The 24187-nt window shown below is 39.1% G+C and overlaps 3 protein-coding genes across 5 annotated transcripts; 2 read left to right on the forward strand and 1 right to left on the reverse strand.

Annotated features, from left to right (window-relative positions):
* Positions 1 to 527: 527 nt before the first annotated feature.
* On the forward strand, positions 528 to 6230 carry LOC115734771 (truncated transcription factor CAULIFLOWER A). Of its 2 annotated transcripts, none has more exons than XM_030665683.2 (8): positions 528 to 1047; positions 3605 to 3683; positions 3904 to 3968; positions 4054 to 4153; positions 4697 to 4738; positions 5112 to 5153; positions 5313 to 5428; positions 6073 to 6230. In XM_030665683.2, the coding sequence occupies exons 1-8, from the start codon at positions 863 to 865 to the stop codon at positions 6179 to 6181; spliced, it is 738 nt and encodes a 245-aa protein (XP_030521543.2). In that variant the 5' UTR covers positions 528 to 862; the 3' UTR covers positions 6182 to 6230. The 2 variants fall into 2 exon arrangements, with proteins under 2 accessions (XP_030521543.2, XP_048137780.1); XM_048281823.1 differs by having other exon boundaries at positions 530 to 1047; positions 5313 to 5425; positions 6070 to 6225.
* Positions 6231 to 6526: 296 nt separating this feature from the next.
* LOC115734598 (hexosyltransferase GAUT11-like) lies at positions 6527 to 9550 on the forward strand. The gene is made up of 3 exons (XM_030665431.2): positions 6527 to 6722; positions 6814 to 7008; positions 7869 to 9550. Exons 1-3 carry the CDS (start codon positions 6591 to 6593, stop codon positions 9321 to 9323), a joined length of 1782 nt encoding a protein of 593 aa, XP_030521291.2. The 5' UTR covers positions 6527 to 6590; the 3' UTR covers positions 9324 to 9550.
* A 1374-nt stretch (positions 9551 to 10924) lies between these two features.
* Positions 10925 to 22954, reverse strand: LOC115734731 (uncharacterized ATP-dependent helicase YprA). 2 transcript variants are annotated; one of them, XM_048281769.1, is made up of 28 exons: positions 22650 to 22954; positions 21841 to 22557; positions 21357 to 21392; positions 21156 to 21267; positions 21003 to 21088; positions 20268 to 20438; positions 19650 to 19718; positions 18982 to 19104; positions 18746 to 18895; positions 18404 to 18535; positions 18223 to 18302; positions 17446 to 17540; positions 17298 to 17365; positions 16799 to 16888; positions 16657 to 16715; positions 16318 to 16425; positions 16088 to 16163; positions 15174 to 15310; positions 14924 to 15083; positions 14657 to 14836; positions 14398 to 14514; positions 14045 to 14200; positions 13195 to 13386; positions 12994 to 13106; positions 12035 to 12158; positions 11644 to 11739; positions 11494 to 11556; positions 10925 to 11408 (listed from the first exon to the last, which is right to left on the reverse strand). In XM_048281769.1, exons 1-28 carry the CDS (start codon positions 22806 to 22808, stop codon positions 11346 to 11348), a joined length of 3732 nt encoding a protein of 1243 aa, XP_048137726.1. In that variant the 5' UTR covers positions 22809 to 22954; the 3' UTR covers positions 10925 to 11345. The 2 variants fall into 2 exon arrangements, with proteins under 2 accessions (XP_048137726.1, XP_048137727.1); XM_048281770.1 differs by lacking the exon at positions 21357 to 21392.
* Positions 22955 to 24187: the final 1233 nt, after the last annotated feature.

Consider the following 24187-nt stretch of genomic DNA (forward strand, 5'->3'; position numbering starts at 1 on the left):
AAATTTGCAGGATAGACTCAATTAGTACAAATGCAAAATGTTTAATATTAAATAGGTATAATTAAAAAAGTTTAAGATTGAATTGGCATAAATGTAACTGATTCATCACTTTTTTTTTCGAGATGCTTTTCCCTTTAAAAAAATATGTAGCGGGCGTAAAAAATTCAGTCGGTTAGGTCTAATTAAATATAAGTCCCAGAACAGAAAATAAATAATAAAAAACGAAAAAATTTAATAATAATAAAAGGAGAAAGGGAAAAGAGGAAACCTTGAAAAGAAGATAGTAAAAAAATGGGGGTGGGCCTCGGGGGAGGGGAAGATGGGAAAGGACAAGCACTGGTGTGGTGTTCTTCACCAATCAGATCTCGACAGCGTTTACAGAGAAACCGCTCCCTGGTTTTGAAAACCGCCACCCCTCTCTCTCTCTCTCTCTCTTCATCTCCTTCGTCTTTATTTCCATTTCCATATATAGTCGCTTAACGAACCCGTCTCCCTCCACTCCTCCTGCTTTCTCCATTGAGAAAGATACAGAAGACCACCACCATAAACAGAGAGAGAGAGAGAGAGAGAGAGAGGGAGGGAGGGAGGGGCCATTCGTGTCATTAAATTCATGTTAAGGAAGACAGATAGATAAAGACACCCAGAGACACAGAGACCCAGCAGCAGAGAAACAGACCCGTAGATCGTATCTTCTTCCTCTCTCTCTCTCTCTCTTTCTCATTGTGTGTGTGTGTGTGTCTGTGTCTGTGTCTGTGGTTGCTTTGTATAGGGCATTCGCTCGCTCTTACGTTGTTTTTCTTGCTGTTCTTGTTCTTTGTCCGGCCGGTGGTCTGGTGGTTAGAGAGAGCGAGAGAGAGGAGAGATGGGGCGAGGGAGGGTGCAGCTGAAGAGGATAGAGAACAAGATAAACAGGCAAGTGACGTTCTCGAAGCGGAGATGCGGGCTGCTGAAGAAGGCCCACGAGATCTCCGTACTCTGCGACGCCGAGGTCGCCCTCATCGTCTTCTCCACCAAGGGCAAGCTCTTCGATTACGCCACCGACTCTTGGTACGTCCTCTCTCTCTCTTCGCGTCAATCTTCTTCCTCTTCTTCTTCTTCTTCTTCTTCTTCTGTTTGATCTTTTTACTTCTTTTCTCCCTCTTGTATATAATTCAGTACTTGTTTCTTGATCTACACGTTATTCTGATCTCCAACCCTACGCCCCCCCTCTTTTTTTCTTTTTAACTATCATTATTTTGTAAAGCTGCATTCTTTCTTCTGAAATTTCTCTTCTGGGTATCGATTCTTTCCTTTCCGTTTCTGGGATCATCGCCTGGATTTCTTGGCAGTCGCCTGGTTGATCTCTTCCTCTACAGTAGGGTTTATCTCTCTCTCTCTCTCTCTCTGCTCTTTTTTCCTATTTTTTTTGTGAAGTTCATTTGTCTTCTTCTCGAAATATCACGAAAATTTCCCGCTAAAAAGGGTGGGAAAATATGCTCATAAATCTGTAAAGCCGAGTGCTGCTCATCTTAACAAGCAGCAAAAGCTCAACTCTCTCTCTCTCTCTTCCCAATCAAAATGAAAGTCATTCTTCTCTTCAAGCGCAGATACATACTGCTGAGAGAGATTACATCGTTTGATTTGGAAGTTTTATATCAACAGATGTGGCTGTGCTGTGCCGGGAGAGACGGAAAGTTTCACATAAAAAGCATATTTTTAACTCCTTTTTTCTACGAGAAATGGGGTTGGGGACCTCCTCGGATAATCCAAATTACAACGTCTTTTTAACATCTAATCTCGTGTATGAACTTGCACGGCGTCTGGATTACCATAGAATAATGATTACAATATGGGACTGTTGACACTAACCGCACCAAGAGGCAAAGCCTATGGTCTTTTTAATGACTAAACTAAACACGCACCTAAAAGAAGAAATCCTTTTTTAAAAAGAATAAAGTCAGAGAATTAGTTATTCTTAGTAGTGAAAACGAAAATTCTTCTGTATGAGCCGATCAAATATGAAGAATTATGCTTCAAATGAATTATTCATCAGATCAAAATTTGGTTTTCATATGGAAATTATGTCATTCAGTATAGATCTTTTCATCTTTCGATGAGTTTAATGAAAACAAAAAAGATGTCTTTTTCAAGTTCTCTATGTTTATTTATTTTATTTTTTTGCCAAAAAGAAGAAAATTTAATTGCGTTAACGTGTACTGCTTGTGATAATAGCATGGTTTGGTCTAATCAAATCTTAACTGCGGTTCTTTGTCCAATTAAACCAAAGATATGTCGACTAATTTCTCAAGAGCATCATAATGGGGTGTCCAGTCATGGACACTACATCTCCTATAGCTACGAAAAGACTACCGAGATTGAACTCACGATAGCATTAGCGGTCTTACAATGCTTATGAAATCCCTTTCAATGTTCTTGTCCAACTCCTTGCAGCCAAAAAAAGGGATTTAATGAGCAATCTAATCATAAAGTCTGCCGAGATAATACACACTAGACCCAATCAAGCTGCTTGATTTGATCTGATGCTAATTCTTCCTTTATATCTCCATTTACTTGGTCTATTACCATACACAGTTCCATGTCCACATCGATTTTTAAGCGCTTGTCATCAAAATATCAGTTCCCTTTTAGTTGCATCACTGTAGCTTGCCAGTTCATGAGTTGAATGAAATTTGATAGAGAACAACCTCATGGAAAATTTTAATTCCCACAAGCAATCTTCTGATTGCGAAGCCTTTGGCTCATTTGCAGATTAGACTTTATCTATGTACAGATTGCTTACGAATACAAAACAAAACATTCTATCTGGTGCATGTAATAGAAGCCCACAATCAAATATTAACAGTACTTCCGGATATAGTTTGCTCTACAAGGTTTCACTTCAACTAGGATTCTAGTTTTAATTTGTTGTGTCCTTTTCTAGGTTTCTCTTTCAAATCAAAGCCGCAAATTTTGCTTTAGAAATAGTGGATAATTTTTGTAAATAGCATAATAAGAGATTTGAAGCAGCAAGGATACATAAATGAATCATATTCACAAAAAAAAAAGAGGCTATATGTTATCATTTCACTTTCTAGATGCTATTCTCTAAGATTGCTTCTAGTTCTTCAAAAGACAAGACAAATATTGTCTCGATGTATATGACAAAATAAAGGGATGTTCATTGTTCTATTGTGGTTTTTTCATATCACTTTGACAATGGTCTGAATTTTATTTTTTTCAAGGTTTTAAAAGTACTTAGCCATTCGAGATTGCCTCGTTATCAATGAGACTATAGTTATAAGGTTTGCATGGCAAGCAAGTAGAAAACTTCTAAGATACTATGTTGAAAAAATTATGTAGTATGTGTTTTCTGATTAATCAGCATGTTTCTACTATTATAGCATCACATATAAACATCGCCTGCTTAGACTTTCACCGAAAGCTAATCATATTACTCAACATCAAAGTACTACGTCGCTCGTACACTTCATGCACCCAGGCCATAGGTTTCGTTCTAATTTCCTCTAGTTAATTATTGCTTGATTAAGATGTAATTTAGTGACAAAAATGGTGATATTACATAACATGCCATCAATCTAACCCCATTTGTGTTTCTTTTTGGCAGCATGGAGAGGATCCTTGAGCGTTATGAGAGATATTCATATGCAGAGAGACAGATTCTCACAAACGATACCGAAACTAATGTATGCTTTTCAATTCCATTGTCAAATTCATAATGCTCAATTGCTCATCAAGTTCAATCTAACTAATCAGTGGTTCGAGCTTCATGCAGCTAGGTGAAAATTTTCATATCCCTATGTGCACAAAAGCATTTTCTTTTCACTTTTACTCATCTTCATCTGATAACCTATGTAATATTTGCTTTACTAACACATTAATATGATATGCAACTTCTTATTTTAGGGGAACTGGACTTTGGAACATGCAAAGCTCAAGGCCAGGATGGAGATTTTGCAGAAAAATAGAAAGTATGTCCATTGTAGTAAGATACAATAAATTTCCGGGCACAACTCTTTAGCAGAAAACTTCACTGATTTTTTTAAACCCCTTCAGGAATCTGATGGGAGAAGAACTCGACTCTTTAAGCCTCAAAGAGCTTCAGAATTTGGAGCACCAGCTTGATACAGCTCTTAAGCACATTCGGTCGAGAAAGGTAAATTTTGGTGCGCACTTGAGGCCTCAAATTTCTTGTTAGGGTGAAGATTCTCTCCACATTTAAGGGTCCGTTAGAGGTAAATTGACATCTCCAGTTCATGCCTTTTGACGAATTGACACGACGGTAACCAAATATTTACTGCTGAAATCGAAAATTATCCTCAAAAGTTGCCGCCACGCCCAGTGCTGTTACTTTGTTGCACTCAACGGACACCAAGCTTAGATTGTCGAATCTTCTAACAAACACTGACAATGCTACGGTCACAATCGGGTGGTAGAGGAGGGTAATAGTTAGGGGGGCGGAGGCAAAGGTCGAGTCCGACAACCATTGATGGCGACGCGGATATTATCTTTTGCTTGGGGTTTGAATAGTGAACATTGATGGCGATGTGGATATTATCGATCTCTCGATAGGGTGAATTAGAGTCAACTTTATTCATCTAACAAGCGTCGAGTCAAGCACAGCAAGTTTCTTTTGTTACTTAGAGATTAGTCTCCAATTATTATGCTCTCACCATTTTTCTCCTCCTCATACTCGCAGAACCAAATCATGTATGAATCAATCTCTGAGCTTCAAAGAAAGGTGAGTCCTGTAAATGCCATGATTTATACCCGCCAAAACAATCAAGGGTTTCAAGATTTACCATATTCTCCATCGTGAATATATATGAGAAGGGCCCGCATTCTGTTTCTTGGACTAGAATAAAAAAAATTCGAACTCTGCCATACATTTTCGACCTGAAAAAGTAGCAAATGATGTGACATGTTCAAATCATTTTTATCTATGGAAGTGAAGAGAGGAACGATAGATATGTTTCTGCTCGATTTGTTTGATATGAGATTATGATTTTCCATGCTGATGCGTGTTAAGAATTCAATATCATCACAATTGATTGCAAGTCTAAAAGTATAATGATTGAGTCTCCCTTTTTTTTTTCTTTCTCAATTGGCGACAGGATAAGGCGCTGCAAGATCAAAACAACATGCTGGCAAAGAAGGTGATGTTTGATGAATCTTTTTTTTTTGTTCAGACATTGTAAACTGTTTTGGTAACGTAGGCAAATCGTTGTATGGCTTTGGGAAATACGGTTGCTTTTTTGCATGCTGGCTACGTAGCCAATGAAGGAGAGTTTGGTGCTGAACAAAAATTCAACCAGGTGAAGGAGAAGGAGAAGGTGCTGGCACAGCAGACTGAATGGGAGAGCCAGCAAGATAATGCCCTCACCTCTTCCTCGGTTATTATCTCTCAATCTTTGCAGCCTCTCAACATTGGGTATACTCTCTCTCTCTCTCTCTCTCTCATCGTATCGATACCTAATTTATATATGAGAATCTAAAAGGTATATGTTTATGCAACTTCACGGGCGGCTCGATCTACATCATCTATTAGAAGTTTTCATGAAAGAAATATGACGGTCTCAAGCTAAGTCATTGTTCACTTACGTGATATGCATGATTTACTGGTTGTTACAACATATTATAATATGATGGATTTATTCTATGGAAAGACTTTCTTTTCATCCCTCAACTGAAGATGGTGTTCATCCACAATCATCGTTTATCTATTGATGATTGCTCATTACATACAAATTTTGCATGGATAAGTTGTTTTTCGATGGGGACATGGATGCCACTTGTTCAATTCCTGTTACTGTTTGTTGTACAACCGATTAACATATCAAATAAAAATATATATAGTGACCTTAAATTAAGCATAACGATACGGATTGATAAGTCATCCTTTAAACCATTCTTATTTAGATATTATATATTAAAAAGAAACAGAAAAGCATGTTTTTTTTTTTTTAATGTGTTTCCATTCATCCATTTTCTGTCTTGACATGTAGTTAATAAAATCAATCATAGGTTATGTCTTATTACAAATTTGAATTTTTTTTTCTCTTTTCCAAACGGCAGGGTTCCTTACAATGCAAGTGGAGTTGAAGAGGGAGCAGCTCTTGGCCCACCCCAACATCGTAACGCCACTCTTCTTCCTCCATGGATGCTTGGCCACCTCCAAGAATAATGATGGAATTTATTCGCATGCGAACCGCATATATCTTAATCGAAATATTTTTCTAATATTTCTCTGTGATCGTGGGGTACTTACAAAGATCCTATTTTATATCGTATTTTGTGTCGAAATAAAGTATGTGCTGGACATGTGGTGTAATACAAATTGGATGAAATCGTAAATAAAGTCTTGAATAAGAGTCCGAATCGCCGATTACGATGTAATCTATGTAATTAGGACTAGTGCCTTTGTTTTAGGGATTTTCTTGAGTTTCTACTAAAATTTAAGATATTATTTGAATGTGAATGATAAATTAAAAAAGACAATGTCATAGGATGTTTTTTGAGCTTAAAAAAGGAAAAAGAAAAGGGAAAAAAAATATAGATTTAAAAAGCGTCAAATTATTTTCGAAGGGGGAGAGATGGATCGATGTCGGGCCGACGTTTCTCCTCGACAGTCCAGAGTCAGCCGCTCTCGCAAGAGAGCTTCTCTCCTCCTCCTTCTTCATATTCTTCGAAACCTCCTCGCTCGACTCCTAAAGCAAGAGGCTCAGATCGAGTCGGCCCGCGGCTCTCTCGCAGCAGCTCGCGCCGACGCGTCTCGCCGATCCGCTTTCGTTCTGGCTCGTGGAGCCGAAGCATGAGATCCCCGATCGGGACGTGAACGGCCGCGGGGGGAGGCGGAGGATGCGGCGGCGGGCGGCGGACTTCCGGCGACCCGTGCGGCGGAGGTTCTCGCACTGGATCTGGACCCTCCTAGGGGTTCTCTTCGTGGCGGGATTGGTTTTGTTCGCGCTTCATCACGATCACGACGGAGATGAGATGAGGAAGTCAGTGACGGTAACGGCTTTCGACGCATTTTTACTCTGTTTCTGATTGAGTTCGACAGAAATTGGGAATTGAATGAGCTTTTCGTTTTCTAATTTGGATGTTGATCTCGTCTGTGCATAATTAACCTAAATGGTACTCGCGGTCTTCGCAGCTGAGCTATTGTTATTCCTGTCGATCACTATCGATTGATGTGAGATTGGGAAAATACAATTTGTGCCTTGAGCTTTGACTTCCAATTGAATCGCTTGCTCAATGAATCGCAGGCCACCTGATTTTGTGAGAGCCCGTTGCGCTGAATTCTTGTTCTCTGCTGACCTCCGTATTACTGCTAGATCGTTTACAATAGTTCCACTGTAGTAGTTGGTTCGTGGACCGCAACTTAAGGTGAAGCTTGTGCTCTCTCCTTCTTGGCGGGATAGAGTTCGTTTGCCATGTCCTTAGGCTTTGTGATCCTCTTATCTATTTGTCAATAACAAGATTTTCTGCTGTGAGGGTGCATCTGTATTTGCTCCTGCAATCAATGTGATTGAGCTTGGAGGCCCTCTATGTCAGGAGAAATGACTCACTTTCAAGTAGAAAAATTACATCTTTAGTTCATCAGAAGAAAAGTAGACAGTCCAAATTGAGTCATTTGCCTCCGTTCTGGCATCCTATCGGGGATTCTGGATACAAGGATACTCATTTGAAATGATCCATTTCCTATCAAGAGCATATATTCCTGTGTTTCCCAATGCAGCTCCGATTCATTCTCAGTAATTTATTAACCCTTTGATGTGATTTGAGTTAACTGTTCTACTATCATTTGGAAATCTATGCTTGGGTTTAGGCTTCGATTTAGACCTTTGTTTTTTTGGCTTTTGTTTTTTCAGGATAAAAGTGCAAGCTTTTTAAAGGAGAGCCATAGGAGTTCAAATTTTACGGAGCAAATAGTAAGCGCTATGTCATATTCTAGGCAGTTGGCTGAGCAAATGATCCTGGCAAAGGCTTATCTTACTGTAGCGAAAGAACACAATAATCTTCACCTGGCATGGGAACTGAGCTCAAAGATAAGACGTTGCCAGTTAGCACTCTCAAAGGCTGCAATGAGAGGAGAGCCCATCAAATTAGAAGAAGCAGAGCCATTAATTAAAAGCCTATCTTCTCTGATCTTCAAGGCACAGGACATGCACTATGACATTGCGACCACCATAATGACCATGAGATCCCATATCGAAGCCCTGGAAGAGCGCGCTAATGCAGCATTAGTTCAGAGCGCTGTGTTTGGACAACTGGCAGCTGAAGCACTGCCCAAAAGCCTCCATTGCCTAAGTGTCAAATTATCTCTGGATTGGCTTAAGAAACTTTCTCTGCAAAAACTTGCTGATAGCACAAGAAATTATCCTCAACTTGTTGACAACAATCTTCATCATTTCTGCATATTCTCAGACAACGTTCTTGCTACCTCCGTAGTTGTCAACTCTACTGTCTGTAATGCCAACCATCCAAAGCAGATCGTTTTCCACATTCACACAAATGGAGTACATTATGGAGCAATGCAAGCATGGTTCCTTAGTAACGACTTCAAAGGTTCCACCATTATAGTGCAAAATATCGAGGAGTTATCTTGGCTGACTTCTTCATATGCTCCTACACTGAGACAGCTTTCTGATGCAGATTCTCAGGCCTACTATTTCGGTAATCCTCAAGATACAAAAGATGAGCTGAAACTGCGGAACCCAAAGTACATTTCACTTCTTAACCACCTTCGATTCTATATTCCAGAAATCTATCCTCAGCTGGAAAAGGTAGTTTTTCTTGATGATGATGTTGTGGTCCAGAAGGATCTGACGTCGCTCTTCTCAATAGATCTACATGGGAATGTAAATGGAGCTGTGGAGACTTGTCTAGAAACCTTCCATCGCTACTACAAGTATCTGAATTTCTCCAATCCAGACATCAGCTCAAAGTTTGATCCTCAGGCATGCGCATGGGCATTTGGCATGAACGTCTTTGACTTGGTTGCTTGGAGGAGAGTAAATGTGACTGCAAGGTATCATTACTGGCAAGAGCGGAACTCAGAAAGGACACTGTGGAAGCTAGGAACTCTGCCTCCTGGCCTTCTAGCTTTCTATGGACTGACAGAGCCACTCGATCGGAGATGGCATGTGTTAGGATTAGGCTATGATGCGAACCTAGATGACCGTCTGATTGAGAGTGCAGCAGTTATTCACTTCAATGGCAACATGAAGCCATGGCTGAAGTTGGCCATTGGCAGGTATAAACCACTCTGGGACAGGTATTTAAATCGGCATCATCCGTACATCCGAGACTGTGCTGTGAGTTGACATGTGAGCCATTTCTCAGATGAGGTTAACTTACGAGACAATATTTTTTTGTCGCTCCGGAACCTTGACATGTGAGCCATCACTGTAGAAGTAGAACAGCTGCTTTTGTAGGACATTTTTTATTCTCCCTTTCCTGTGTAACATCTTTCCTGATTTGATTCTTACACAGTGGGTGGTCAGAGAAAGGTATTTATCATACAATGAAGAGAGCATGGGATGGTTCATTTTTTTGGCTGGCAGGTTTGTAGTTTTATCTACTTCAAGCTTGGGGTACTTTGAAATAAGAACTGTCATAACTGGTCTTATTCGGATCTTGACACCAAAAGTTTCTAATTCTCCTTTTTTTTCTTTGGTAAGTTTTGTAGCTTTCCCCCCTAAGAAATTGTTTTGAGTTCTCCTTTCTTGGAGATAGGTGCTTAATATGCACGATGCTATTCGTTGTATTTATATCGTGCGTCTTTTGATCTGTTCAAGTCATAATATTTGTTCAAATGCCGTTTCCTATCTTAGTCTATTATGATGTATATTGTATTTTCATAGTTTGACAAAATATGTAGTGAATTCCACAGATACAATAGAAGTTGGTAATTTTGATAGAAAAATCAGTAACTTAAAGTCAGCAATTCAGAATGGATCAAATGAAGATTGGTATGTGACTAAAATTAGTTGGTAACTTCATCTTCGAATGGATGGTAACCCGCTTAAATCAAGTTTGGTAATTTTGATAAGAGTTGGTAAATCACATTGGTAAGTTACTTTAATAAAAGTTGATAATTAATTGAAATTTTTGGGTAATTTAAAAATTGATGAATTTTGTTACTGAACAAATAACTTAGGGTCTATTTGTTTAGTAGAAAACGAATGATTTGGAAGACATATTACTTGCATCGCTTACCTAAATAAATGAACAAAAGTCATTCTTATCGTCCACGAAAACATTTAAGGTGTTTTTATTTTGTGAAAATTGAAGGATTTGAAAAATACTTTTCTATAAATGATTGTTTGTATCGCTTACGGAAATGAATGACCGAACATATTTTTAACATTCAATCGATAAATAAAATATTTTTTAATTGAATAATTATTTCTAGCGATTGTTTTGAGGAAAATGTTTTTTCAAATTATGCATTTTCTTGAAACAAATAAAGCCTTAGATGTAAATTATTGTTAACGATGAAAAAAAAATTTCATTTACTTATTTGCTGCAAAAATATATATTTTTAAATAAATATTTTCTAAATTATTTATTCTTCACAAAATAAACAAAGCCTCAATGAATTTTTTATCGATGTATCTAGAAATTTACCAACATGACATATTTTTTCCAACGGAAAGCGGGATGGTACGGGAGGTCGTGGTTCGGGGATATCGTCGTGCTCTTAATCTGTACATGCAATAGGTCTTCTAATTCTAATGTACTGTAAGATGATTGGATTGTGAACATAAAAATGGTGATGTGGCCTCTCGAAATTTTTCTCAAAGTATGTTCGACCCATCATCTACACATGGAAAGAAACGAGTAGGATTTTGCGACGTGATTTCAAGAGCCAAAGGGGGAATGAAAACCATGAATAAAAAGCGAAATAAGTAGGTACACTATCGGTCAACATGTGACTAATGCCTATATAATTGCAGATTTAGATAATATGTGCATTCCCACCCATACTAAGATGAAGATCTGATGTATTTCTTCTTTGCATAGTAAGATTAGTGCAAAAACAGTCCCCCACAGAACCTGCATCCTCTGCAATGGTTCTTCCCCTAATGTTTTTTTGCTCTCTCCAGACTCAAAACCTCCTTTGGATCAACCTAAACTCCTGGAGAAGACGGACGACTTAACATGTCAGGTGAATGTGATCCAATTTACCCAAACGTTCACAACAAAAATGGCGGCCATATTATAGCAAAGAGAACTGACTCATGTACATCCATGCAAAGGAAGGTCATCCAGTTAGGCATACTGCTACATTTTGTCCGCATGCAGAAGTGACTCCCGGAAGCCACTGGCTCTGCCCTAGTCAGTCAAGAGGTTTTTGGGGAGTGTGGAGAATGACCAAAATGAGATTTCTCTGCATCCAGAACACCCTAGACAACAAAGGGAATCGGTCAGCTACTCGATTGTGTTGTGACATAGTAGGATAGAGAGATTGAAAGCAACGAGCTCAATGACCTTGATGATCATAATGGCAGCATCCTTGTGTAGATCTTCATTGTACTCGTGACAAGCCAGACTCTGCATCATGCAATAGCGCATCGTCAGTTGAAATTTAGTGAATGACGCTAGACAAGGACAGTTTGTTATCCTCTCAGCCGAGCTGACCTGGACACATCTAGGGCAGCCAGTGTTTCCCACGCAGCAGCAAGACGAAATAACCTCCAAAGCAACAGTCAGTAGCTCCCGGAAATAGGGACGAACCTGTAACACAAGGCATCTTCGTATGAGCAGGCGATCAGCCATTTAGCCAAATTATGTAAGAGGTAACCAGAAATAGTCCGTTAAAGAGGAAAATTCTGACTTCCTTTTCTACTTTTGGAAACAATCAGGGATCAAGTTGAATCACCGACATGATCTTGGTCTGATGTTTTGAATCAATTGTAAGTTAGGGAACATGCATCAGAAGAGAACGGGTGCTCCACTGAAGAAAGGTTTCATGCCTGGAATACTCAGTTACTTTCTTTAAATTTACGAGGTGGAGTTTCCCATCACTCACTTGCAATGAAACACCAGTTCCTCCGGGATGCTTGTCATACAACAATATCCGCTCCTGAAAAGACCGTGAATCATGTGGATTTGAACACTCTGGAGCCAAGTCAGCTGAATTGCATATTATGCATCTGAAGGAAAGAACCATAAGACATCACAAATAAGATGGTGCATTCGATAATTATAACATCCTCCACTAAACAACATCTCTACCCTCGGTTCCTCTCAAACCACTTAAGTTACTCTTTCTTTATTCAACCTGTTGACTTTGATTCATCGTCTTTTGTCAATCATTAATGTATGTCATCAAGGAAAATATATCTATTGAATACAATATGAAAGTTGAAGGGACCTCAAAGCCAGAGCTTGACGAATAAAATGGCAGATAAAGTTAACAGCACAAACTTTGATGTGTGGGCAGATAGATGTTTTTAAGTAGAGGCAGCATCAAGGGATCTTGCACAGAAGTAAAACGATCTTGCACCGTTAGTCATCGTAGTACAGCACAAGCTTATGACTCAATTAACTATACCTAAAGAAGGATCCTAGTCACATATGTCCATATGAATGCATACTTATACGTGTGATAAATTTGTATATTTGAATACACGCATAACCAAATTACTATGTTGACCATTTAGATGAACCTGAGGGAGGCTGATGGCGGTTACGATCCCCTTGGTGCCAGATGTTCACATAAACTTTCACATGACATAGTCATCAGTATGTTTGTTTAAAGTACATTTAACAGAGTTTTCTATCCTACAAATGAGGACATCCCCTAACCAACCTCCACCAAGAATTAAGAGGGTGCTGTCACCTTTGCTACAAATGCCTAACAGGAGTAGCCTAAATAACGCTGCCAAGCCGCAAATCAAAGACTTACAAAGGCACAACATTTAGAAGAGCATGTGAAGCAGCATGTAAGCCTAAATAACGCTGCCAAGCCGCAAATCAAAGACTTACAAAGGCACAACATTTAGAAGAGCATGTGAAGCAGCGTGTAAGCCCGCACGGAAACAGAAACTTTTCATCTCCACAGCTTCTTTGACAGTTTGCGGAACTGAAATCCATACTGCCTGTTTGCAAAATATACTTTTATGTACAGATAGAGTTGGAGGAAACAGAAATTGTACCAAACAAGTGAAATTGACATTGAAAGAGCACCTGTGACTGATAGGAATATTTGGGAAGTGAAAGGTCAACGGTATCCAAGAGTCGACCATTGCCTCTGCTTATTCGACGAAATCCAAACCAAGTTGTAATCACTTTACAACTATTAGCCAGAGCAGTTGTTTCTAGAATTTTATTTGCTCCAACATTTGTACTTGGAAAATTGGGCACGGTCACTGGATAGGCCTGAACAACAGCAGACAATAAGGTCTCACTTCAGAAACTATTGATAGAAGAGAAAGCGGAGATATAGGAGACATAAGGAGAATTAGGATAAGGAGATAGTAGAAATCTAAATACATTAAACTTCGAATATATTGACTAGATACCAACTAAAGGATGAGGAGAGTTCTCTTGATAGTTGGTCAACAAAATTTATCCTTTTGCCCAAAACTCTTCTTCAAGTCCCTTCTAAACTGTTTTTTCGTTCCTTTAAGGATATGCATTTCGTTTCATGTGAACGACATTCTTTGATTTTGAAATTTAGTTGTAATTATGCAGAGTACTCTCTCCCTCTCTCTCCCATGCTTAGTAAGATCAAATTTTATGGACCTGAGTAAAATCATCAGACATGAATACATGCTTACACTTGACTTCTTCATACCTTAAGATGAAGGATATAAGAATTTGGCCAGTTCAATCAGTGCTTGAAGCCTTGTATATGTTACAATGACAACATCACCCCATACTCGTGAAAAATTGCAATTGCTTATCTAGTAATAGAACTTTGTGCATAAAAGAAACCTAAAAATGGCAGGCAACTTCTAGAGGATGTAGTTCTGTAGATATCACACACAGACATAAAGAGAGAGAGAGAGAGAGAGAGAGAGAGAGAGAGACATACTATATCACCTCCAAGGACCTTAATGTCTGTGTAATCACGAGTTTTTGTATAATACTTTAAATCTGCCTCCTGGCACCAAGCAGTTTTAGCTGACAGATCCAAATCTTTTACCAGATAGGTCTTACCCTGCCGCATGTATACAGCTCCTTCATGTACCTGCTTTGAATATAAATCAGTCAAAAACTTTACCTATATTTCACATCTAAAAAGTTAGCACATATTTCAAAGCTACCCAACCGAAAGAAAAATTTACTTTTGTCAACTCAAGAGTTATGATAATCACGAAGAGATTAGAATGAAGACTGCACCCAAACATCAGTTTGAAAAGAAAAACTATGGAAAGGCAGTAATACCTGAAAGAAGGCCTTGCTTTCCTCAATTTTCTCTAGGACTTCATTTTTTTTAGTATCTATCACTAGATATGTACTAGTCTCTATTGCTCGAATGTTGACAGCATCCGAAGGCTTTTTCTTAAGATAGATCATGGAAAAAAAAAAATTGTAATCAATGATAACATAAGATAAAATACCTACAAAAGAACCACACAATGTTTCAACTGGACACAAAGACAGTTCAGATATTTTGTTTTCTGTTGATAGGTCAGAGTTGTACCTCACGCCCAATATAATTCCATATTCTAGCTGAAGAATCGCGGGATGGATCAGAACTAATGCATCCTCTATTCTTGAGAGTTGTTATGGCACTGCTGAGACCATTACCGAAAAACTTCTCATCATAATGCAAACTTAACGGGTGTTCTACGGCAGCACAGCTCAAATGCTGCTCAAGCACCTGGAACAATGAGCACCAAAAAGCATAAAATCACAACTCAAGCTGAACTTTTATATAGGGAAATTTTAAGTATTCGATGATAATGACCAGCTGATTTTGGGCATCTATACTGCAGCACTCTATTGGACTCTTGAAAAGTTTCTCCGGATGCTTCATAAAATATTGGTCCAGTGGCCCTCCAAATGCTACATACACTGCGAGAGATGGTTTTTCTCTTCTTCCAGACCTTCCTGCTTGTTGCCACAGGCTACAGCCAAATACATATGCAAATAATGCTTAAAAGGACCATAGAAAATCTCTTTTATGAGCAAAGCAATTGAACAGCCAATTGCCATACCTAGCAATGCTACCAGGAAATCCCAAATGCAGAGTTACATCAAGATGTCCAATATCAATACCCAACTCAAGAGCATTAGTAGCAGCAATTCCTCGTAGCTTCCCCCCAAAAAAATCACTCTCTATTGCCCTCCTGATCTGCTCTAATAATCAGCCCATATAAGACCTTGGTCAGGTTTGAATTGCTAATGAACATTTACAGCTTTCATATGCAATAAGAGGCAAGAAGAATGGACAAGAAGCACTGAATTTGTGGTGTGCATTATCCTGTACCAACAATGGAAATGCAAACACTAAGTAACGGCTGACATTTCCTCGGTCAAATATACAAAGCTACCAGAGGATCACTCCTTTCTCCAAATGAGAAAGATGTATCAGGAAATGCAAGTGACTTCAGCCAAAAAAGGAGACACAAGCAAGCAATCTTAGACCAGGCTCGTAAAGTTTATGGCTAATGAGTTCTTTCCATCTTCCTCCACTAGCAGGTTTTTTCCGGAAAACTAACAAGATTACTATAACTGACTCCACTGAATTCCACACCATGTTTTGGCACATAATAAACCACCTATTGTTCTAATTTGGCGTAAAAGAAGTTCACATCCAATACAAGGAATTAAAATTTGCTCAAGTAGCTGAGAAAATCCAGAAGCTTGGACTTCTTATTTCACGCTCAAAGAAGTCAGAAGGAGAGATGAAGTTTTCTAATCCACCAATGCAACTGTTAAAACCGTATGGGAAAGGTATTGGACACAGGCATCCCCCGTTATTAATAATGAGTTATTTCTTCTAGTACTCTGTAGTTTACATCGCGCTCCATTGTGTACAAGACAACCACCAACAGAGAAATGAGATGCACAAAAATGCAACAAGCATAAAACATGATAATAACATTAACAATATTTATGTTAAACTGACCTCAGCAGTATATCCAGATCGATAAGAACTTATTGAGTCAACCAGATTTGGAGCTGTCTGACAAAGAATCTCTTGCCTGTTAGATAGAAGTAATGAGGAAAAAAATATTCACGGCGCCTATAAGTCCATTGTGCTTTGACTTGATGATAAATTCTTACAGCAGCCTTAAATGCTGGATTAGATAAGGCCGCAAAGATGCTAATAGATAATGCCTGTGTGATATGACTTACGTATAGGACAAAACAAGTTCACAGAGTTTACGTGATGTACAAAAAGCTATACATCTTAGTCCATGCTGAACCATTTCCGCGAACAGACGAGACACTTCCCAAATCGGACTGCAAGAGTGAGTTGAGCGGATAAGGATACAATATGATGAGCTATGTGCAACATATAGATGTATGACTTCTGGAGACAATTCACTTGAGCAAAACAAAATCTGGGTATAGTAAGTAATACAATGAACAAAAGAATATGAAAGCTGGCCAAAAAATGTTCGATGCACGTTGGTAATTTGTGAGATAAGAGGACACATTCTTAAATTTTGAAGAGAATGCGGAGAATCTAACCTCGATCCCTTACACACTGATTTACGAGCGTCTACGCAGTTCTCATCTACATGCAGCCTCTGCATCCGAAAATCACTAGTGAGCAAGAAAGTGGCAGACAACCTTCAATGTTATAGAATAAACCACATATTGTTCTCACAACCGAGGAAGAATTCCATAAAACAAAATGCTTCTGAGCAGAGGGACTCCCGTCATTTTGAATTAGCTCCAATGATGGTAGATTTGCAAGTTCCTAAAATCATCAAAGAAGTCATGATTCTATCTCACCTGAAATACCTAGCAACAAGGAACAATACCATAATTGCAAAATTTGCTACTTTAATCACAGATACCGAAACTCAAAATGCCACACAGTACATGGGGTTGCTTTACGGGCTAATTTCCAAAGGAACCACCAAATATAATTCAACCTTGGTTGGAAACCTAAAGAGGCACTCTTCGGCATTGTCCACTCAGATAATGATGGCAAAAAAGAACAGCAACTATACGTTGATGGCTGAGTTCAGACTAGGCTGTGGCAACAGTCTGCCAAGAAAAGAAGTACTAAACAAAGGAACTAATATGTACTAGAGAACATCGTACACTGACAGCTTCAAGTATTTTTCCCCTTATAGAAGTCACCCTGTCGCACGAAATCTCACCATGCAATGCTCACGAGGGTTTCCAGAAGTTGCCGTTGAAAAGATGAACGAAGGATCACTGCCATAAACTATACATATTTGATTAGACCCCGAATTACATAAAGGATCACTGCCATAGACTATACATATTTGTTTTTGAATAAGGTACCATGTGAGCAGAGCCGCCGAAGTCTCCTGAGAATAAGAGCAGTATGGCATCCGAATGCTCCTTTGTAGTAATGAGCTTCATCAATCACAACATACCTGATAAGAGCATATGAGAATTTAGTTCCCGGGGTAATTAATTTGTACCCATGTTAGGAGCAGTGTCAAAAAAAAAAAGTTGTGCTAAAGCCCGAAAGAAAGAACTTAATAGCAATTCCAGTTCTTTTCACTGCTGGTACAGATTTTCAGTCGTTCTTTTTTCATCTATAATGATTTCCCACTCCAATAGACCTCTAAATACACAATGAGAAACCTGGAAGGCCCAAATTGGGAACCCAGCTAAAATTTCAAAGCTTAGCATCTGATCCTTTTACATTCTTACTCCTTCAAACAACCAAAACTAACAACCAAAGCAAGAGGCAAATGATCAGAAACCCTAAAACTGACTTAGCAGTCTACTTTCTCTTTCACGCGCAAACCAGGCTTTGCACCTGATCTACAAGCTATCCTTTGTCTGACATATTGAAGACCACTCAACAACTCTGGAGGCCTTGGATTAACTATGACCTTCAGATTCAGGTTGGGATATCCTCAAGCTGAACCTCTTTGGGCCAGTTTGGTCTTCAGTGCCAAATAGAACAGAACCACCCGTGGTTTTTAGTGTCAATGGAACCAAACCAAACCACTCACAAGATCAACCTAAGCAAAACATAATGCTAGGAGAACAAATGAAGCCCGTTTCCTTATCCATTCTTAAAGATAAAGCACCAAAATTACATACCTAAGGTTTGATAGAATCCGCACAAATTTTCCATGGTATGGCAAAACTGATTTATGGAGCATATCTGGGTTCGTAATCAACTGTAGAAAGATGCCCAAGATGTCAATGCAGGACTAGGCAAAAATATTTTTGAGGGGAAGAAAGATGGTATCCTACTGGAATGAAAGAACACAAGATGTACCAATCTAGCATTGCCAAGGAGCCATGTCCTATCCTCCTGAAGTGTATCACCATCATATATTCCAATAGACAGGCCAGCAGCAATTCCTTCTGTCATATATGTCAAAGCTCTAAGTTGGTCTTGGGAAAGAGCCTGTATTAATTTGTCAAGACGGTTGATATATCAAAAGGAGTACGAGTACTAGATGCCAAATTTGCTGGATCAAGATTGAGAACAACATGCCCATCACTCTAAAAATTGCCTTTATGAAAAACTCAATTTGCAGCTCTACAGTCATGGAGACTCATATCTACGTAACTTCTATAATTCATGATGTATGTCCTCGCACATGCAAACATTAACCTTTGTCGGAAACAGATAAAGAGCACATGAGGATGAATCCCTTAAGAGCTCCTCTAGAACTGGCACATTGTAGCAGAGGGATTTCCCACTTGATGTCATTGTCGCCACAGCAACATTCTTCCCAGCAAGAGAAGCTTGTATTGACTCTGCCTGGAGTAAAAACAAATCAAAGCAAAATCAGACAACCAACTTTTCAACAAAAGGGTCAGCAATGGATATCGGGATCATATTCTAACCTGATGGCTATACAATTTAGTAACTTTCATACGTTGAAGTGCATGCTTAGTGTCTTCTGAGAGATCATTAGGGATCTCCATGTAACTTGGCGTCCTGCCTGAAATCACTTCAACATGCACTATCTGCACCGGAAGAACTCTTCAGCACTTCAAGAAGCCTCACAAGAAAGCATTACTGATGAATTTGCACCTCTCATAATCAAAATCCAAAGATATGACTAAGCGAGCAATCCATTAGTCAAGAGGAGACCCAACAACTTCCTTTACTAGTACCCGTTTTCTACACAATTACCACTTGTAGCGCTTGCTACATGGCAAAGAGCACCTGGTTTCTCAAATAAAGAGGAGCAGAATGTATCATATTCTAAACAATACAAAACCTGTCAAAACCATGATTGATGCCCAAACCCACATTTCACAAGCAAAGATCAAACTGAATGTTGGAGCAACTAGCAGTTGAGTCTCTACATGTACATTATCAAGAATATAACTATTCCAGCAATATACCAATCGACAATAGAATTTTATTGAATAAGTTGAAAGACCGCTTGATAGTAGTTAAATAAAGTAAAAGACTACTAGGATAGTCCATAAAGGCATAATCCGGATAACTTATTCTGCCTATCTTAACGAGCAAGAAAATAAGCACTAGAAGAGTTGAACTGAACCTGTCCCTGAGAACCCACAACCTTGTGGAGATGATCAACCATTTCCGCAGGCAGGAACGCAGTGGTGTCCTGTTGAGAGATGAGTAATACATAGCATGTCACTATCCCCCTGAAAAAGAGCATTTGGAACATGAAAACATGTGCAGCATGATAATCTAGCGAATATTCTCTGTAATTCTTTCAAGCTACTCGCTCCAATTCCACGCATTTGGTTTATTTTCTCTCAAACAACTTGTCAAAGGAACGGATTGCTTTGCATTCCACTCAAATTGACAGACAATATTATTCGAGTACTATAGTAACAATCCGACATCATATGATTTCTGCTAAATGGCTAAATTCACCTGATTAACTGACCTGATCTGAGATAGCATATAAATGTTCATCTCAAGCCCCAAAGAACTAAAACTTTACAAACTTCTATCTCAAGCTCTGAAGAACTAAAATCTGTTCGATTTAGTATCTTCAATAACTAGCACTAACATTTGAAGAATTGTAAAAGGGCATAGATATAAGCCAGATGCGTACATGACACTGATTTTTTGCATGGTTTGTTTGGTAACTAGCACTAACATTTGAAGAATCGTAAAAGGGTATCGATATCAGATAGATGCATACATGACACTGATTTTTTGCATGGTTTGTTTTCGAAGCTACCCTCCTTGCCTGCTGCTTCTCGATTACACTTGCTGAATCCTTATTCTTACTAGTAGAGACATCTCCTTCTCTTGCAGACAAGAGTAGATCATCCAAGGACACAAATTTGGTATTCCCATTTCCAAGTTTACACTGCATCATAAATCCTCACATGCTCAATAGCCAAAAAAAATTGATGATGCAGAATTCAACTAGAGAGGCCGCCCACAAAAAAACTGAGACATTTTTAGCAGCAATCTAGTTACATAATTTTCATGCATGATCTTCCACCTGTGCAAATATCGACTTAGAATAAGGCACAAGTCAGCCAATAGCGCTATGCCCTAATCGCCATTGTTGCCACAGTAATACTTTAAACAACTACCAGATATTGCAATAGTGCAGGTTACAGACCCTGCAACGTCCACTCTCTGCATTGAAGTTTTCTAGCAAAACACAAAAACTCAACTTCTGAACACCAATAAGAGAAGAACCTTATAGATAGGGACTAACAGTATATATGCAAGGTAAGACTCGAGAGTTGAAAAAATGGGTTCCCTGAGAGAAGAAATCATATTTTTCAGAAGAGTGTGCTTTGTTTGATTTTATGGCTGAAGCTGTTTCTTGCACCACGCATCATGCATAACAATAGCAGCAGAAATCATCTCAGAATAATCTTTTTCTATTGAATAAATAAAAGGAAAGAGTTCCACATACCATCATTGATACGAAAGTATATCTAAAGGACCTTTCTCGTCTTTCCATTAAATAGAAAAGCTTTGGCAAGGAAACCTTCTTTTCAGCTGCAGGCCAGCAATTTAGTCAAGTAAAGCTTACGAAGTGGCAAAAGCAAACATTCTTAGTACATACCAATTCTAGGAAGGTCTTCCAATTGATCATCCTTCTCTGTAGGAGACTTCATGATAACAAGAGCATCACCAAATTCCTTCCTTTCCATACCATAATCGACGAAAGACACTACCTACTAAAGAGAGGGCGCATATTTTGAGTCCGCAAACATTGTCAGCTCAAACATCACTTCAATAAGCCATTTCTTTTCCATATCCACACCTTAATGCAAGAATGACAATAGAGTCCTTTCTCATTCTGGTATTATCGATCCCAACATAGCATTAGATGATAGGACTCATTTAAGAATGAAAATATCACTTGTATAAAACTGCAAACAGAATACGTTTCATAATGAGCAGAGCAGACACCACTGTCAAGGAAATAACTGTGATAGGCTTCTTTGACAGAGCATATCTGCACGTACATGTGCATTTTGGCTTGGATGTCACTCAACCATGCATAACGCTAAGAAGCAATCTAAGGTTTCTTCCCTGTCTTTATTTAATCCATCTCTTTTTTTTTGTGCTTTTTTTCTTTTTGAGCCTTTGGGTGAGGTGGGGAGGGGAGGCAATGGCAGTGGAATGCATAGCATCTTTGTTAAACAACCTAGGAAATGTAATACATTGGTCAATGCAACAGCAAAACCTTAGACCAATAAGAGGGCAAACTCTAATGTATAGATTCCCAGACATTAGTAAGTTACCTTAGGGCAGAGAAGCGAAAGATTCTCGATGTCCTCCATATTGACTTGGATCCCAAACCTCCCAATCCAGCTTAGTGCTTTCTTTACACGATTCATTGTGATTCTCTCCCACTTAAGTTGTAAAAATACTTCATAAATATTTAAGAAAGTAAAGGCCTTCATTATACTCAACAACCACGGTGGGCACAAGCATGAACTGACATTGTCTTTGAACTCTCCAAGGACACCTTCCCTTAAACTGCCTTTACTGAGAAACAAACAGCTTTGGGTATCCGGATTTTGCAGGCAATTAACCGACTCCAAAACACTGAGAAGTTTCTCGTGATTCCCCTCGTCCAGCATATCCTTGCTAGAACACTGCAGTATGCTAAGAACAAGATCGTCCGGGCATCCTTTTGATTCGCTATCTGAATTCCTTTTGCGCTTCCCAAGATAAGAACAAGATGCAATATCTTGCCCATCAGTTTCCAGTTCACTCCGCAAACCATCGCGTGTTCTCTCATCCCTACTTGCTATGTCCCGTACTTCTTGAATCATATCAGACCACGCAGAATCCGCGAACTTGGAAATGGGCGTCTCTGCAGGGCTAGTAACACCAGAACCACAAGACGTCCTTGCCTCCACCGACTGTTTCTTGACGACCGGAACAAAACCTACCACTTCTCCAAGATCAATGGAGTAGCTACCAATCTGATTTTGCAAGCTCAACTTGACGCCCTAACACACAATCGCCCAAGAAACACACGCGTGAGCGACGAACGAAAGAACATTGCTCAAGAAATACTCATGCGAGAGAGAGAGAGAGGAACCTTGTGATAGAGGTTGAAGTGAGGGTACTTGGCGGCAAGAGGGAAGGTCTGCTTCAGCAAATGCTTGAGGTCGCGAATGGTTTTGTCCATCGAAATCGAGACGGCGGTCGATTCGCCGGTTAGGGCTCGGACTTGGATCGATCGCACGCTCTTCTCCATTTCCACGGGATGATTCGAGAGACCTCGAGCGAGCGAGACAGTGTGTGTTTTGGGAATTTATAGTGGTGCGCGGTGGCGGGGAATTCCAGCTCACGTGCCCTGCAACGGTTGCTTCCGGCAACGGCACGTGAATTTTGAAAATATTATGGAAATTGTACGTGACAAGATGGATCGAGGATATTTTCAAAAATATCACAACAAATTCTCACAAAAAATAATTGAGAATACCGGATCATTAAACGAAATTCCCTATTTATTTGAAGTCGACAAGTCCACTAAAACCCTCAAAACTTACCACGAATAATAATCGTCGAGGCCCCGACAACGTCTTGATACGGGATTATATGGACAACAAAGTGAAACGAAATTATTAAGCAACATTTGATAGGAGGCATATCAAAAGTTCTTGTGTATTTCCGCGTGTCTTCAATGCCCCGAATACCTAAGAGTTCCTCCGCAATCCCCTGTCGACACTCACCGGGCCTCTGTCGGCCCTTTCTGGCGACGGGCGCGTGGGCGGCCTCGCCATTGCCCTTGCCCTTGCCCTTGCTTTTTTCCTCTTTTGTGTTTTTTAAGAAATGCCTCTTTACCCTTTGTTTTATTTAATTTAGATTTTGATTAAAATTAAGAATTTAGGCGAGAATGACGTCATTTTAACCTGAATTTAATATTTTGATCATGTCATCGCCACGTAGGACAGAGAAAATATTAAAAGAATTCATGTTCGCTAGTCTAACTAGATGAAATTAATAGGAGGACTCGATTGCACAAACTTGACAAGTTTTATTACTTGTTACACTTTTTGTAAGTTTTTAGGACTCAATTGCCCGTGATATGTTTTAGGACTTTCGGTATATATTCTCATTTATTTTCGGTGGCTTGATATCGGCAACACTAAATTCCGCACGCCTTTGACCATGATGGGCATAATTTTGGACAATCTTCTCCGAGCACTTGAGTGGCTTATTACTCTATAATTCTTCTATAGACTATCCGTGGGATACGTACGACACTCCAGTGCAATTCTTCGATTGATCGATGGATTATTTGTCAACTTAAACCTGTCAAAATGGGTCATAAATCTATCTTTTAACTTATATATGATATGTTAAGTTGTTATATGAGTTAGTTGTATTCAATAAATATGTCGCAATTGAATTTAAACATAGTAAGAGTGTTAATTTATGGATCATAAATGAGTTTATAACTTAATCGTACCAAACTCATCTCTACGATACCTTTTCATTCTTTTCAAATTGCCAAATTGTAAAGAATTTTGAAAAATATTTATGTGACTTCTCTACAAAAATTTAGCTAAACTTTGATCGGGCATCACTTTTCCTCCCGACGTCTCGTTGACTCGGTTTTACAACTATGCA

The sequence above is a fragment of the Rhodamnia argentea genome, chromosome 7 (assembly GCF_020921035.1).
Source record: "Rhodamnia argentea isolate NSW1041297 chromosome 7, ASM2092103v1, whole genome shotgun sequence".
In the NCBI taxonomy this organism is placed as follows: Eukaryota; Viridiplantae; Streptophyta; class Magnoliopsida; order Myrtales; family Myrtaceae; genus Rhodamnia; species Rhodamnia argentea.